Source organism: Neomonachus schauinslandi, chromosome 5, assembly GCF_002201575.2.
Source record: "Neomonachus schauinslandi chromosome 5, ASM220157v2, whole genome shotgun sequence".
Taxonomy (NCBI): Eukaryota; Metazoa; Chordata; class Mammalia; order Carnivora; family Phocidae; genus Neomonachus; species Neomonachus schauinslandi.
In genome coordinates this window covers 144326594-144342600 of record NC_058407.1, presented here as the reverse complement: position 1 = coordinate 144342600, position 16007 = coordinate 144326594, and the positions used below count along the sequence as shown (strand labels likewise).

General features: G+C 59.3%; 1 protein-coding gene across 1 annotated transcript; it reads left to right on the top strand.

Moving 5' to 3' along the window:
* The first annotated feature begins 2626 nt into the window (after positions 1-2626).
* On the top strand, positions 2627-14035 carry CARHSP1 (calcium regulated heat stable protein 1). Its single transcript, XM_021698095.2, is given in 5 exon segments — positions 2627-2650; positions 10390-10554; positions 11274-11396; positions 13132-13192; positions 13194-14035. Coding segments are annotated over 4 exon segments (444 nt in total). The 5' UTR covers positions 2627-2650; positions 10390-10396; the 3' UTR covers positions 13296-14035.
* The last annotated feature ends 1972 nt before the right edge of the window (positions 14036-16007 follow it).

Sequence of the window (16007 nt, the reverse complement as noted above, 5' to 3'; positions counted from 1 at the left end):
GGGGGGGGGACGGGGGCAGGTGGGTGGAGAAGTCTCCACTTCATCCCTGCTCTTAGACCTTCCTTGGCTGCCAGCACTCTTAAAGATGAGGCTTCCTAATGGAGACCCATAAATTTAGTCCACTCTGGCTCCTGTTACCATACTGCACACTCCCTCTCCTCTCTCCCTGAGTTCTAGCCCCACCACACTCCTGCCTCAGGGCCTTTGCACTTGCTCTAATCTCCCTCAAGAATGTCTTTTCCTGGGGCGCCTGGGTGGCTCAGTCGTTAAGTGTCTGCCTTCGGCTCGGGTCATGATCCCGGGGTCCTGGGATCGAGCCCCGCATCGGGCTCCCTGCTCCGCGGGAAGCCTGCTTCTCCCTCTCCCACTCCCCCTGCTTGTGTTCCCTCTCTCGCTGTGTCTCTCTCTGTCAAATAAATAAATAAAATCTTTAAAAAAAAAAAAAAAGAATGTCTTTTCCTTTGTCCGTTTAATTCCTGATCTTCCAGAAGGTCTCAGGCCAACCAGCACTTTCCTGGCTTCTCCATCCCAGTGACTGTCCTTGCTGCGGGTACAGCGGGATTTTATACCATTGTGATTACTGGTTTAACATCTGCCTCCCCTCTTATTTTTTTTCTTTTTTTTAAGATTTTATTTATTTATGTGAGAGAGAGAAGGAGAGAGAGAGCACAAGCAGGGGGAGCGGCAGAGGGAGAAGGAGAAGCAGGCTCCCCTTTGAGCAAGGAGGAGCAAGGAGCCAGACGTGGGGCTCGATCCCAGGACCCTGAGATCATGACCTGAGCTGAAGGCAGATGCTTAACCGACTGCACCACCCAGGAGTCCCTGCCTCCCCTCTTAAGACTATAACCCCCTGGGGGAGGGGGGACAGAACCCACACAAGTTTTGTTTAGTCCCAGGCTTGGAACAGAGCTCAGGTGCAATAAATATTTGTCAGGTGGCTGAATAAATAATTGGTCCTTATTGGGCTTTTGAAAAGTTAGGCCAGATCTCCTCATCTGCTGCTGGCTCAAGTCTGGCCATTAGGCTAGTGCCATCGGATGGGGTCACAATGGTGGGCTGACGTCTCGGGTTGCAGGAGGCTCAAGCCATGACAATTTGGGAGAGAGAACTCAGCCCTGGGACCGGTCTTATCTGACAGGGCCGAGGGCAGGGCCCTCATTGAGCCACAGAGGCTTACCCAGCCCACCACCTGGCATCCTCCTTATCCACCGGCATGCTGTCTCAACAGGAGGTGACTCCTCCTGGGCGGGTACTGGGTGGGCACTTTTTACTTCTGGATGCTCAGCACCCCCAAGAGAGCCGGGCGGCACACCCAGTGAATGACTGTAGCCCAGAACTGCACCAAACTTGGGTGTGAAATTCTCAGAGACTGTGGTTAGTTGAGAAGAAAGAGAAAGGCTGTTCCTGCTGCTACAACAAAACCACCAGAGACTGGGTGGCCCAAGCAACAAAAATTGACATCTCAAAGTTCTGGAGCCTGGGAAGTCCAAGATCAGGGTGCTGGCAATTGGGTTCCTGGTGGAGGACCACCTTCCTGGCTTGTGGACAGCTGTGTTCTTGCTGCGTCCTCAGTGGTCTCTTCTTTGTAGGCAATCAGAGGAGGAATGGAGGGTGAAAGAGGGAGAGATTGAGAGGCAGTTAGTGCTGGATGGGCTTCAGCAGGGCCTAGAGTCCCAGGACAGCTCTGGGATCCCTCCCCCCTTCCACCAACATAAGCCTCGGTCCAGGGCTGGGCTCGCTCTTAGGGGCCCCTCTTGGTGGGACGCGCTGTGAAAAGGTGGGGCCAGGGAGGTGTCACTTCTCTGTGCCTCAGTTTCCTCTCCTGTTACACGAGAGTCTTGTCATTTACCTGCACAGACAAGGGACTCAAGGACTCTAGGAGGGAGTGCAAATTAAGAACAAGAGGGGGCGCCTGGGTGGCTCAGTTGGTTAAGCGACTGCCTTCGGCTCAGGTCATGATCCTGGAGTGCCAGGATCGAGTCCCGCATCGGGCTCCCTGCTCAGCGGGGAGTCTGCTTCCCCCTCTGACCCTCCCCCCTCTCATGCTCTGTCTCTCATTCTCTCCGTCTCAAATATATAAATAAAATCTTAAAAAAAAAAAAAAAGAACAAACAAGAGAACAAATCAGTAGCTTTCCCTCTTTTTTTCTTTGCCTTTTTTTTTTTTTTTTTGCCTTCCTTTCCTCCCCTCTTTTCTTCCCTTCAGTTCTTGGCTTGTTTCCCTTCTACCTCTCTTTTTATTCCTTCTCGACGTTCCTGGAGCTCTTTCTCTCCGCCAAGATGGAGGCGCCCCGGGCCTTCCGCATTCTGGAACGAAGGTCAGCTTCGGGCCGGACCTGCTGCTGGTGGTTAGGGCAGGGACCTGCACGAGCCCTCCATTCCTCAGGGTAGTTTCCCGACCTGACGGGCAGCACCGGCGGGCAGCCCCCGGGCTCCCCCGCCAGTCCCGCGCGCGGACACAAAGCTCCCGTCGGGGCTGTCCCCGCGCGCCGCGTTCCCCCGCCGTCCGGCCTCCGGCCCGCCGCCCCATTGGCTTGGAGCGCGTGGGGGCGGGGCCTCAGCCGGCCCGCCCCCGCGGACCACGCCCCCTCCCCAGCTCCTCGGCTCTCGCAGTCGGAGCTGAGCAGCTGGCGGAGAGGAGCGGATCGCAGGTAGGGAGCTTCTCCGGGTCTCCCAGAGGGGTGTGGCAGGGTGTCTTCTCCGGGGCGGCGGGACCTCGGACCGGACCTCGGCCTCCTTGCGGCTGCCGCCCGCATCCAGCCCCCTCTTGCAGGGTCTTCCTGGCCGCCGGTAGGGGGCTCCGGGCTGGGTCTCTAGGCCCCGAGGAAATGCCCGGGCCGCCGCGGCCTGTTTGGGGAGAGCAGGTTACTCATCCCGGGGAAGGGGGCGGGTGTGGCAGCAGCGGGAGGGATTTGGGGCGGACGTCGAGCAGCGCTTGCGGCGTGCAGGGACAGCCTCCCCTCGCCTTCACCCGTGGGCTGGACCGCGAGTAGGGGACTCGAGGGGCGGAGCGGGGGGCGCCGCGCGGGGAGGGGGCGCCGACCCCCCAGCCCGGTGGGGCGGCGCGGGCGGTGGGACCCCGGTTGCTGGGGAGGTTGGGGCGGAGGGAGCCGTCCTGCCGCCGCACGATTGGCCGCCTCTGGGGGAGGAGGAGCCGCCGGGCGCTCGCCGAGTGTTTGCGCCCGAATGGGGGGCCTCTGGGCGGAGCAGAAAAACTTCACCCGCGCCCGCAGGCTCCCTCTCCGCGGGCCCCGCCGGCAGCCAGTTTACAGGCCGGAAATGCAGCGTTGTTTTTTGATTTTTAAAAAAGAAAGCCCCCGGGGGCGCCTGGGTGGCTCAGTCGTTAACCGTCTGCCTTCGGCTCAGGTCATGATCCCAGGGTCCTGGGATCGAGCCCCTCATCCGGCTCCCTGCTCACGGGAAGCCTGCTTCTCCCTCCCCCACTCCCCCTGCTTGTGTTCCCTCTCTAGCTGTCTCTCTTTCTCTCTGTCAAATAAATAAAATAAAATGTTAAAAAAAAAGAAAAAGAAAAAGAAAGCCCCCGGCCCTCACATCTTATCTGGGGTTGGAGTGGATGTGTGTATGGGTGGGGGGAGCGGGGATCAGCCGGTTCCAGGCAGGGCCTCCGTTCCCGTTGGTGGAGGTGTCTTCACTGCATAAGAGGAGGCCTCCTGCCTCAGTTTCCCCAGTTTGTAGACTAGAGGTATAACTTCTCTCATAACGGGGTGTGAGAGAATAAAAGGAGGAGGCTAACCCAGTCCCGGGAGAATCATTATCTACTGTCATATATTCTACTTGCTTTTTTGATATTTCTGTCTCCGCCTCCAGTCTGGCCCCTCCAATCCTCTCGCCTCTCCGAAGCCAGAAGGAACTTGTAAAAACAACCGGTTCAAATCAACCCACGCCTTAAAACCGTCCGCTGATGTCCCTATTGTCTAAGTCCCAAACTTGTCCACAGGGCTTTCTGTTACCTTCCAAGGCGACCTTCTCCAGGCTCCGCGGCCGCCTACCCCCCCTACCCCCCACGCCTTTGCCCCTGCAGGTCTCTTGCCAGGAATGACCCCCTCTCCCCCAGAAGTGACCCTTTTAAGACTCAAGGCAGCTTCCCCTCTTCGGCCAGGGCCCTCTCCACCTACTTTTGCGCTCCTGCTCCCCAGGGGGACTTGGTGACGACGGGTTATCAGTGCTAGGCTGCCCGTCCTCCCGCCCCCACACCCCCAAGTGGCGCGGGAGCACCTCAAGGGCAAGAACAGGGTCCTGTAGCGTGGAGCTGAGCCAGACCCAGCGGGGCCCTGGGGCCCTGGGTGGACGTTGAGGGTGGGTTCCCCTGGGAGGGAAACGTCTTTCTTTGTCCCGCGGGGTGGCCAAGTCAGGGCTTTTGGTTTGTGTCTCATCAGCAGGGACAGCAATGGGAGGGATTATTCTAGATCGCCCCATGCCTGACAGTTCCACCATTAGCGGCTCAAGTATTGTTGGCTGAGCCCATTGTAGCTGGCACCGTCTGCAACCGCGTCCGGGGGCCTGGGATGCTGCATTACTGTCCCGTTTGACAAATGAGGAAACAGGCGTGGAGCGGTGAGGTCGCTTGCCAGGGGTCACGGGAGTGGAGAGCACAGTCAGGCCTAAAACTCCGGTCAGCCCCCTCCAAGCCCCTCGCGGAGGGGGGAGGGGGTGCTGGAGGCAAGGATGCAATACGGGAATGCGTGACCCCGGGGGTGATGGAGTGCAGAGTCGGCTTCTGGTTACGAGCTGGGGGGTGGGGCGCGGCGCTGGGGGACCTTCTCCGCCGGGCGGGGCTGGTCCCGGCGAGGCCGTCGGGGTGCTCCGGGGCGGGGTCAGGCGGCCACGCTGGAGGCGCCGCATCGGGTTCCCGGGCCGCCGGTCCTCGGGTTTCTGGCCTGTTCCTAGCACTCTGGGGCCCCGAGGGGTGGCGGGAGGGCACTTCCCGGCCGGGGGTCTGGCCGCGGGTTGTACCCTCCCGCCTTGTTTGTGTTTCTGCGTCCGGCCCTGCTGGTTCCCGGCTGTGGCTGGCCCGCTGCAGCCCGCCGCCCCCAGCTCCACTGCGCGCCCCTCCCTTGGCCTCCGCCCCTCCCCTGCCTCCCCTCTATCCTCTCCCTCCCCGCCTCCCTCGGCTCTGTCCCGAACAATGGAGTGGGAGGTGGCCGAGGCCCGCTAGGGTCTCCTCCTGGGGCCTCTCTCGCTTCCTGGGACCCCTCTGTCCGGCGGATCGCCCCTCCACCGCCAGCCCTCCGTTCTGCCAGGTGGGGGCCCAGCTGGCCTGGAGGTGGGGAGGAGGTCACCGAGTCTCAGCTTCAGTTTACAGAGGAGGAACCTGGGTGCCCTAGAGTAACTGTGACTCACCCAGAGTCCGCCCCCCAGTTTCCCTTCCAGCCTCTCACACGGGGTTGACACCTGCCAACCCACTGGCTGTGAAGGTGGGCAGGTCGTCAAGCCGCCCCACTCTGGTGCCCTTCTGTTCCATGCCCCAGCAGCACCTGCCTCCCCAGAGTGCCTTAGACCTGCCAAATCCCCTTCCCGCCCTTCAGAATCGGAATCTGCATTTTATCACCACCCCACAGACTCATGGAGACCCTAAAGTGTGTGACCCTCTGTGCCTTAGTTTCCCACCTGTAAAACGAGGATGAGAAAAGCACTTCCCCAGCTGTGCCGCCATGGGGATGAATCTAGTTCCTGGATGTGAACGCCCAGCGGCGAGCCTGACACGGAAGTCGGTGGGTGGTGGGCAGTGGACATCGGGCGAATCAAAGCACAGCCTCACTCTTTTCCCCTTTCCCCGACCGTGGCTGGTTCTCCAGTGCCCTGCCCCCCTCCTCTTGTGGGCTGGTTCGGGGCCATCCCCACGTGCCAGCAGCGGCCGGGCCCTGCAGCTGGGAAGTGCCCATGCACGTTGCCCAGCTCTGGCTTCCCCCAGCCAGAAACCCACGCAAGGCCCAAGACCCCCAGTTTTCAGCCTAGGCTTGGAGTGGCCTGGCTTTGCCAAGAACCACACTGGGAAAGAAGCACCCAACGTGATTGAACCCAGTTCTTGTTCCCCTAGTCCCACCCTCACCCCCCATCTTCCTGCCCTCAGGGAGAGGTGTGAAAGCTACCAACAATGGAGTCTTGGGAAATAAACTGCAAACTCCCTCTCACTAAAGTGTAAATGACTGAGAAAACACTGCCAAAGCTCCCCTCCCTGTAGTAAGCACCTGGCTCTGGCTTAAGACTGATTCATCCTTGATACAGTTGTTGGCTTCTCAGGGCAGGAGGGCAGGAGGTGGGGGTTCACGGGGGGTCTGCAGGGTTGTCTGGGGTCCCCAGATAGGTGGGTGGGCCGAGGGGAGAGGTTGGGAAGGCCAGAGCCTGGTGCCTGGCTGGACTCTGAGAACCTAATAGGAGGACACACAGGGCATGTGGAAAATTCCCAGGCTATTTTGGGTTGAGGCCCCCTTCTCCACCCTTTCCGGCGATGAAGGCCCTGCTGACACACCCCTCCCTGAGGGCAGCCAGGGTGGGAGTGACTTTCTGGCTCCCTCACCTCTAGACCTTGGGTCCCCTTCCCCTGGCTCTGGGCACTGTTTAGAACCTGGGGTGGGAGCTGACTGAGGGAAGGGGAGCATGGCCCCCTGCTTACCCACCTCCTCAGACCACCTGCTTTGAAGATGCATCCCCTCACCCATGCTCCCCTCCCCTGCCCTGCTTGCTTTTTCTCCAGAACATCTCCCCAGTTTACTTCCTAGCTGGGGGGCCAAGGCAAGCTACTTGACACTTAGTGCCCAGTTTTCCCATCAGCTAAATGGGGATGAACGAGTGGAGATGGGTGAAGTGCCTAGCTCCAGGACACGTTCCTGTCCCGGTGGTGGTGGGTCTCCAGTCCCCGAGCCTATGCTCCTGAGGGCAGGAATTTGCAGCCCTGTGTTCGTTTCCTGTGCATAGTGGGTGGCCCGGTAACTGTTGAAAAGGATGTAGCCTTCGTCAAGGTCCTCGGGTGCCAGTGCAAGCCCCCAGCGTGCTTGGGGGACAGACGCAGCCCCACCTGGTCCCCTGGTGTGCACACACAGGCAGTGACAAGCCCACGCACGTGAGGGCACATGTATACGCGTGCACAGGCATGTACACAAGCACTTGCACACAGCAGCCTGTGACACGCCCTGGCCGGGGACATTTGGGCCACTTTGCTGCCCGTCAGAGGCCCATCCCAGGTCTGGGCTTCAGGCACCTGCTTGCAAACCGCTCCCAGCCGTGGGGAGCTGTGGGGAGTTGAGGGGCTCGTGGGCTGGTGGTGGAGGGGGCTGGTCACAGAGGGTGGGCCCCGCCTCTGCCAGGGGGTGTGGCTGGCCCTCTGTACCCCTCTCCCCACCTGTGCTGGAGGGGGGGTCAGCAGCAGCTGCAGGGTTGGCTCCTGGCTGACTGGCTGCCCCCTCCCCCAGCTGTTTTCCTTACAGCTGGACTCTGACCCCTGCCTCCCCCACACAGAGGCCATTCACTCCTCTTTCTGTGCCCGGCCCTGGGGGTGGGCTGGCCCGTGGCCAGGCCTTTTCCAGCTGCCCCAGCTGCTCTCTCAGCTCAGATGGGCTGAGAGAGGCGGGTAGGGCGGTGGTGAAGGCCCCGGGGTCTCCCCAAGCCCCCCACCCCAGCCAGTGGTGCCCTCTGGGCCCCGGTTTCTAACACTGCCGGGCGAGCCTGGCCGTCGCCACCCCCTGCTGGACTGGGCCCGCGAGGACACACCGAGTTCCCTGTGGCCGCCAACCGACGTTCCTGGTTCTAATGCTGGTTAAGAAGGGAGCCCTGCTCTCCACCAGCCCCAGTGCTGGGCCCTAGGGACACGGAGGGACCCTGTGCTGCCCTCAGGCTGCTCACCCCCAAGGCCATGGGCTCCCATTGGCATCTCTGAGGGTTGGGTGTATTTGGGGAATCAGGGTTGCTGGGGTGGAGAGAAAGGGGCCTCCAATTTGGGCCTGTTTCATGAATTCAGGGGGAGGTGGGCATCGTAAAAGGCATGGGACAGACGGACAGATGGGTGTGAAGAAAGGAAGAGACACATATTGATGATGCCCCATAATTCGTCAGCTGGTCCTTGTCTCCCCATCCCTGGTGCCCACCACACTGCCTCTTTGCTGGCCTTCAGCCACACCTGGGCCCTTGCCAACCTCAGGGCCTTTGCATAAGCTGTTTCCCCTACCTGGAAGAGCATCTCTGTTTTTCATAAGGTTGACTCTTACTGTTCAGGGCCCCGGTGTACCCTCATTAGAAAAGCATCCTCACCCCTTACTTTTTATCTCCTTTTGTGTATTTCTTACCAGCCCTTTTGGGAATCTGTGATGATCTTATTTTTATACTTATTTACCTATTTATTCTCTGCCTCCAAATTCAGGCCCTGTGTCTCTAGTGTTATGACTAGGGCCTGGCACCAGTCACCTGTTGGTGGAATGACCTTATGGTGACAGTTACAACAATCATAGCTGTGCTGGTAGATGCTGAGTGCTTAGCGTGTATTATATGATTTCAACGTCATGGCAATGGTGTGAGGTCAGATGTGCCTGACTCCAGAGGACAAGGAGACTGTGGATGGCAGGGGAGGCGGGGGGGGGGGGGGCCCTGCCCTCACGCCGCTGTCCCCCCCGCTTCTGGCCCTGGGAGGCCTGGGCAGGGTGCTCCTTTCTCTGGGCCAGCCCCCTTCCCAGAACCCCAAGCACCGGAACATTCTGGGACTCTATGACCTGTGCTGTGGGTCATGCTGGAGCCCTGACCCCCAGCCCAGCAGCCGGGGCCTTTATGAGGTGGGGGCTCCCCGGTCCTCCCTGGCCACGGCTACAGCTGAAGGAAGGGTCAGGAGGTACTATGTCGTCACTTCCTCGAGAAGGCCAGCCGGCCCTCTCTCTTCCTAGCAGGACAGATCTAAGGCCAGACAGGGGAGTGTGGGGGGCTGTGGGTAGAATGTGGGGGAAGGGACGGGGAGAATTTTGGCCCTTTCGGGGGAGGAACCAGGCCCAGGTCTTGGGTGGTTTGGGTTGCAGGCAGAGGGCACACTCCTGGGCGATGTAGGTTGAAAGCCCAGGGCTCCGGGCCACAGAGTCGCCATCAATGAGGGAAGCAGGGTGGCAAACGGGGGTTCAGAGTGATCAGAGCTTCGAGTTTTTTTCCAAGGGTAGTTGGAAGCCCCTGTTTGAGAGAGCTATGTGTAAGACAGCCCCCGTTTTAAATGTGAAAACCCTGTGTGAGTCCCACAAGCCGTCAGGGCTGCCGCCGCCCCCCCACCTCGCTCTACGTGCCTTGGCCAAGTGTGAGTTCGGGCTCCTCCGCTGCCCCGGCCGCAGGGCCTGGCTCTGCTTCACCTCCCGTGCCATCACCAGCCTGAGCAGATGCCCAGGGACGCCCACTCAGCTGCCCCACGTTGCAGATGGGGCAGTTGGTCCCAAAGAGGGGGAAGGACTTACCCAAAGCCCTCTGGCTCCTGAGCTTTGCTCTTTCCTATTGGGCTTGAGCCAAGCAAGGCCGAGTCGGAGCAAGTACCTTGGTGGTCACGTGTTCAGGGCAGTGGCCACGTCCTGCTCTTGGCACAAGTGCCAGAGCAGGGCAGCAGCTATGGAGTCCGCTCTGCCCAGCGCCCCCGGCCGGGGCTGACCCCGCCCCTGATGCATGTTAAGGGTGACCAGGGGGAATTGGGGGAATTGGCATTCCTCGCGGCCAGTGACCCAGGCAGGGTGCACACTGAGCGCCTGGATATGTAAGGGCCTCTGCAGTGGCCCGCCATGTTGGGTCCCTCGGGCTCGCTGTCCCAGGTGCAGGCTGGTGACAGCCCCCGGGGATCCAAACCTGGGGTCTGCGCCTCTCTGATTTGTGTCCAGAGTTTCTTGGGAGAAACACCATGTGCTGTTCTCTCTTTTGCCTCTCCGCCTTCTCCACGGTGCCTGGCACTTAGCGGGTCGTTTGTTGAGTAGCTGGAGTGTGATCTAGGTGGCTGGTGGTAAGGCCCCCCTGCCCTGCCTCCCTCCCTGGCTCCTTCCCTCCGTCCCTGCTCCTTCTCTCCCTCCCTCTCATGAGTATTGACTCAGTGCCCCGAGATCTGTGCTGTGTGCTGGAGATGTAGAGGGGACTAATGGCATCCTTGTCTTGAGACAAGCAGGCATTTCCCAGCAGGATGATGCCAGAGGGAGGCCCACGGCTGCCGCAGGAGCCCAGGAGGCGCCTGACCCAGCTGGGGCAAGCCGGGCATGCTTCCGGACAAGGGGACCTCTACGCTGAGTGAGCCTTGCGCCTGCATTCCCCAGCCAAGAGCACTGGGTCTCGGATGGCAGACTCTCTCAGATTCTCACAGGGCTGGGGGGTGCATTTGGGGGGCCCCTCCTTGCAAGGCATTAGCCCCTGAGAGCCCTCTGTCTCTCCCTAGGTTAGCCATGTCATCTGAGCCTCCTCCGCCACCACAGCCCCCGACCCATCAGACTTCGGTGGGGCTGCTGGACACCCAGCGGGCCCGAGATCGGTCACCGTCCCCTCTTCGGGGCAACGTGGTCCCCAGCCCACTACCCACCCGCCGGACAAGGACCTTCTCAGCGTGAGTCTTGGGTTAGCCTGGGGAAGCCTCCTGAGATAGGTCTCCTGCCCAGAGCCAGAGTCATTGTGTCTGGCCATCTCTGTGCCTCAGTGTCCTTGACTGTCAAAGGGGTAGATGGGTTGGGGTAAGGACCGATGGTGAGAGACTGGAAAGGCACCCTGTAAACTTTGGGGGGGCACTGCCCCAGGCCCCTTGAGCCTGCCCCAGGCTGGGGGTCATAACAAATGGGAAATCATTGGGGTCTTAAATCGTTGGGTGTTAACCACACACAAGCCTCTTCCTTTGCAAGACCTCGACTTCCTCAACTGCAAAATGGGGACAGTAGCAGGTTGGCCACAGAGCTGCAAAGGACCTGCACGGTGCCTGGCGGATCCAGATCTCAGGCCCAAGGAGTAGAGGCTGCTGTAGTTATTAATAATTAGTCCTCGGAGGGATGCTCAGAGAGCTTTTAGTCTAATACCCTTTCCAGATGGAGAAACTGAGGCCTGAGAAAATTTGCCAGGGTCGTCAGAGAGTCACTCTTATTGAGGTCTGTGTGAATGGCTCCCAGAGTTGTGCAGTGCACAGCCTGCACAGCTGGACATCGTGGCCCTGGCTACTGCCTGGGGCACAGCTTTTGGGTGTGGGGGGGTTCTGGGATGAGCTGGGTGTGCCCCAGGAGAGTGGATGCTGTTTTGGAGGGCTGGTGGGGGCCTCCTCACCTTCTTCATCTCTATCAGGACGGTGCGGGCTTCTCAAGGTCCCGTCTACAAAGGAGTCTGCAAATGTTTCTGTCGATCCAAGGGCCATGGCTTCATTACCCCGGCCGATGGCGGCCCTGACATCTTCCTGCACATTTCCGAGTGAGTCAGGGCTGGTTTGGGTGGTTTGGGGCTGGGGCAGGTGCTGCCTAGGCCCCAAGGAGGCAGGGGGAGGGTGTGACTTCAGTGGGCGCTGTGTGTGAGGGTGTGAGACTCTGCCTGTGACCTGTGTGTGACTGTGTCTGGGGGTGGGGTGGTGAGACCGTACTTGGCAGTGGTGTGTGTGGGAGTCTGCAGGTGACGACAGTCTGCGTGTGTGCATGTGCATGTGTGTGCACATGCAGGAGAGAGAGAGAGAAGGAGCATGCAGGTGTGTTGAGAACCCCTGGGATGGGTCTGAGTGCCTGTGTGTATCCGGTGGATGGGGAGGGGGGCGCCCCCAGGAGCTGTGGGAGCTGCGTTGGACCCGGGGTCTGGTCTCCTGCTTAGCTCAGGGGAGGCCGCTTGGTGAGGCTGGGGGCTGCGCGACCCCTGTGGTCCAGGAAGGAAGTCTGGAGCTGGACCCTCTCCCCTGCCATTTGCTCATTGACGTCCTTCCTTCCTGTGTGGAAACCCTCGGGAGGCCCAGAGTGCGGCCCACACATCCGAGGCCTTGGGGCCGGAAGGCAGCCAGAGCTTGTGCTTCTCTCCCGCCTTCAGATATGTGGGGACCTCATCTGGCACTCCTTTACCCCTGCTCCATTCTTTGGCCTCTGCACCCCCCCGATCTTTATTTCAATCTGTGGCAGGCTGAGTCCTACCCCACACAGCAGACTAGGCAATGGAGAAAAACCATGTTTTTGCAAATAGGAAGGGTACTGTCGCAAATGTCTGTCGGGATGGGTGAATGATCCCTTCTTGAGGCCTTCCTCCCATCGTTCTTCCACGTCAGGCCTTACACGGGCCCCTCTGCAGTGCACACATGAGAAGGGTGCTGAGGCAATGCATCTGATGTGTGGATGCACACATACATGGATGTGTACATGTATTTCCATCTTGACTCTGTCCAGAAGGGATTTGTAGTGGCTTACAAGGATATTCACAATGCACCGTGAAAAATAAGTCAGGAAAACATGGGGGCGGGGAGTGAATCAGAGAGGTGGAGAGATGGGGATGGCCACTTGCACGCCGGAAGTGGACTGTAGGTATATTCCTGAGCTTCCCGGTGGCCAGATCCAAGAGGGAGGCACCATTTGCTAGGGGATTCTTCAGTCAAGACAAACCAGTTCCAAGAGCTGAGGGGGATGTTCCTCTTGGAGGTATCCTCAAGGGGTCATCAAGATGGTGGCTTGTGCCCCGTGGAACGTGAGGGAGTCTTCCTGGGGGTGGTCACAGGGAGAGGACGCTTTCTGGAACTAGCTTTAAGCACAGAAGGGACTTTCCTGTAAGCTCACTGAGTGCCTGGGGAGTTGGAGGGCAGAGATGCACGCAGCTGGGTTTGGGGGGCTCCTGGGACCAGGGTGGGTGTGCTGCAGGAGCTCAGGAAACTCGGTGCGCCATGCTCGACAGTGACGGGCTGGCCTAGTCTTTCTGTCTCAGGCTCAGACTGGCTCTCCCTGCCCTTCTGTCCACAGGCCCATGTTTAATGGACAGCATGGGCCCTCGCACAGGCTGAGCTTGGTCTTGGCCTCTACGTCAGGGGAGGCGAGGGGTGATGTGGCGCCACTGAAATGGGGTGGCTCCCTCCGGTGGCAGGGCAGGAGGGGCAGTTCCTGTGAAAGGGGTGGCCCTCTGACCAGCAGGGGCTGCGGTCCTTTGTGAGTGCTGGGCACTGAGTGCTGTCTCCCCACCTCTGCAGCGTGGAAGGGGAGTACGTCCCCGTGGAAGGCGACGAGGTCACCTATAAGATGTGCTCCATCCCCCCCCAAGAACGAGAAGCTGCAGGCCGTGGAGGTGGTCATCACCCATCTGGCCCCGGGCACCAAGCACGAGACCTGGTCCGGCCATGTCGTCAGCTCCTAGGAGAGGCCGGAAGCACCCCTTTCTCCTGGGCTTGTGGGAGACTCTGGGGGGAGGAGGCAGGACCAAACTGGAGATGCCGGTCTACTGCTTGAGATGGGGCTTCAAAGGGGGGAGCCCGGTCCCTTTTGAGTATCTCCTGGAGGAAGGGGTGTGGGGGGCAGGCATGGGGGAGCTCTCGGCCACCAGCACAGCCTCTGACCATTGCAACAGCCTCTCACCATCTGAAAAGCATTAAAAGCATGGAAAAAGGAGGGGCGCCCGCTGGTGGCTGAGTGGAGGGTCCAACCCCAGCCCGGGGGTGGGTCAGGCGGCGCTTCCCCAACCCATAGAGTCCTTTGTGCCCCTGGACTGGAGACTTAGAATCCCCAGGCCCAGTCCGCGCTGGGGTTGACCGGGGCCCTGCACGTTTCCCACGATGCATTCTTACCCATGTGGCCACCCTTCTTGTGTCCGTGGCTCCAGGCCCAGACCCTTCCTTGTGGTTGGTTCTAGGGGAACTGGCTTCATGGGGCGGCCAGGGAGCAGGGAGAGCTGGGCGGGCTCTGGTGCCTTGCAAGTGGGAGGTGACACTACTGGGCATCAGGGGAAAAGAGTCTCTCTGGGAGCCCTGAGTACCCCCCCTCCTTCCAGCTATAACGGGCTCAGCTGTGTACTCTCCTAGGAGCCCGGTCTCCTTCCACCCTCAAGGTGAATGATTATCACTTAGAAGGCATTTCACATCCCTGGTCCTTTAGGTGGTGGGTGGGGGTGGGGGTGGGAGAAGGGAGGGTCTTTGTTTAAAATCAGACCTTTGTCCAGATCCCTCCAGAAGAGAGTTGGTAGCTTGCTTCTGGGCAGGCCTGGTCAAATCAAAAGTTAAAGGAGAAATGCACCTTTGGTGATGGGGTTTTCTTGCAAACCGGTGTTAAGAAATGCTTAGGATTTTTTTCTTTCCTTTTTTAATAACGAAGGCTCTCAGCCAGAGCCAGCCCTGTGCGCACTTCGCTGCCGACATTTCAAACATTTGTAGATATTTGCCGTAAACACATCCTTAGGAGTTTCTTTGCGGTTGTTTGGTTTGGCTTTCGTTGTGATTTAAAATTAGAAATAGCTGGGTAATAATGTTTTGAGATATGGGGCTTATGTGTAGTCAGGGAACCATGGTCAGTGCAGGGAAGTGAACCCTTGAAAGCTTTGGGGCAGACGGGTGTTGCAGAGGAGGGAGGGCGGCCTTCGGGTGCCAGGCTGGGGGGATGCTGGGAGCAGGAAGGCCCTCATCAGGTGTCTCAGTCTGTGGACCTGTTTGTCTTTCGGTCTGGGGAGGGCTTCCTTTGAAAGGGGTTGGAAGGTAGAACTATTTTGCTGACAACTAGTGAGTTTTTAAAATGCACAAATAAGTGTGTTGACTGTGTGTGTGTGTGTGTGTGTGTGCGTGCGCACGCGCGTGCGTGCCGGCAGACAGCGCAGTGAAGCGAGCATTTGGTCTGTTTTTTCCTGGCCCGTGGGGCCATGCGAAGGGTTCCTGCGCCCCCGGCCTCCTGCTGGGTCCTTGGAGGCCTTTGTCAGCTACAGGCCACGCTTCCAGAGCTCCTTTTGGGAGGACGTTTGATGTTGGTGACAGAGCTGGGAATAGCATCCGGGATTCCATCCACATCTTTCCTCCCACCAACCGCCTCTCTCTCAATAAAGTGTGTTTTGTGCAAGGCTCTGTGTTGTTTTTGAAGGTGGAGGCCGGGTGCCTCTCCTGTGAGCCAGCAGGTAAGGGCGTCTCCCCCGAACGGGGTGGACACAGTCATGCTCCGTGTCATTCTGCTTCACAGGCTGGTTTTTTGGGGTGGTGAATAAGAGAATGGGATCATCCCTTTTCCCTTAATCCTTCTCCATCGTTGGGCAGCTTAGCAGTAGAGTCAGGCTTCGGGACAACAAAATGCCACTTGCCGCATGGATGCACTTGAACTTTTACTGTGTGAGCGTGAGCGGCGAGAGCAGGGGCAGGCCCGACTGAGGGAAGTTTGGTGGTGGGAGGTGTGAAGGCCAAGGGACTGGGTGTCCAGGGGCACAGCAGGGAGGCTGGGCTGACAGGCAGGGATGCTCTGGGTCGGATTTACGGGTCAGGTTGGGAAGGTCTTGCCCAGCCAGGGTCTCCCGAGGGAGGGTAGATCATTTTTGATGGTGCAGAGATGAGTATTTTTACTGCAGTACTGATTTTCAAAGTGTACTCGGAACAATTACAACCAGGCCGAGGGAGCTGTTTAGGGAGAAGCCAAAGTAGGTGTTTTGTCCCAAACAAGGAGATCTGTCCAAATGCTGCAGTCAGCAAGTACTGTGCAGGTGGGAGAACTGCAGGTGGTGCGGGAATCCAGCTCTGAGAGAAGGGTGGGGTGGCCGTGGGACGGAGCCCAAGTGGCTGATGGGGTCAAGGTCAAGGAGCAGTGGGGGAAGAGGAAGCAGCCCTTGGAGAGGAAGTGATTCAAGGCCACTTCCACCTCGACAAATCTGCCAAATTTTCCCGATCGGGGCGCTCCCCCTGCCCACTGGCTGAGAGATCTTGCCAAGTGTCCCGTAGATCCTGTCCCGTCTCCTCCCTCGGGTTGGAGTGCAGGCACCTCACTGAAGCACAGGAGGGCCTTCCTGGGGGCTTCTCCCTCAGGAGCCCCCGCTGTGCCCTCCACGGGGCCGCTGACTCCAGGGCCAACCTCTGCTTCCCCCTTGCTCAACAGTTAGCTACAGTGT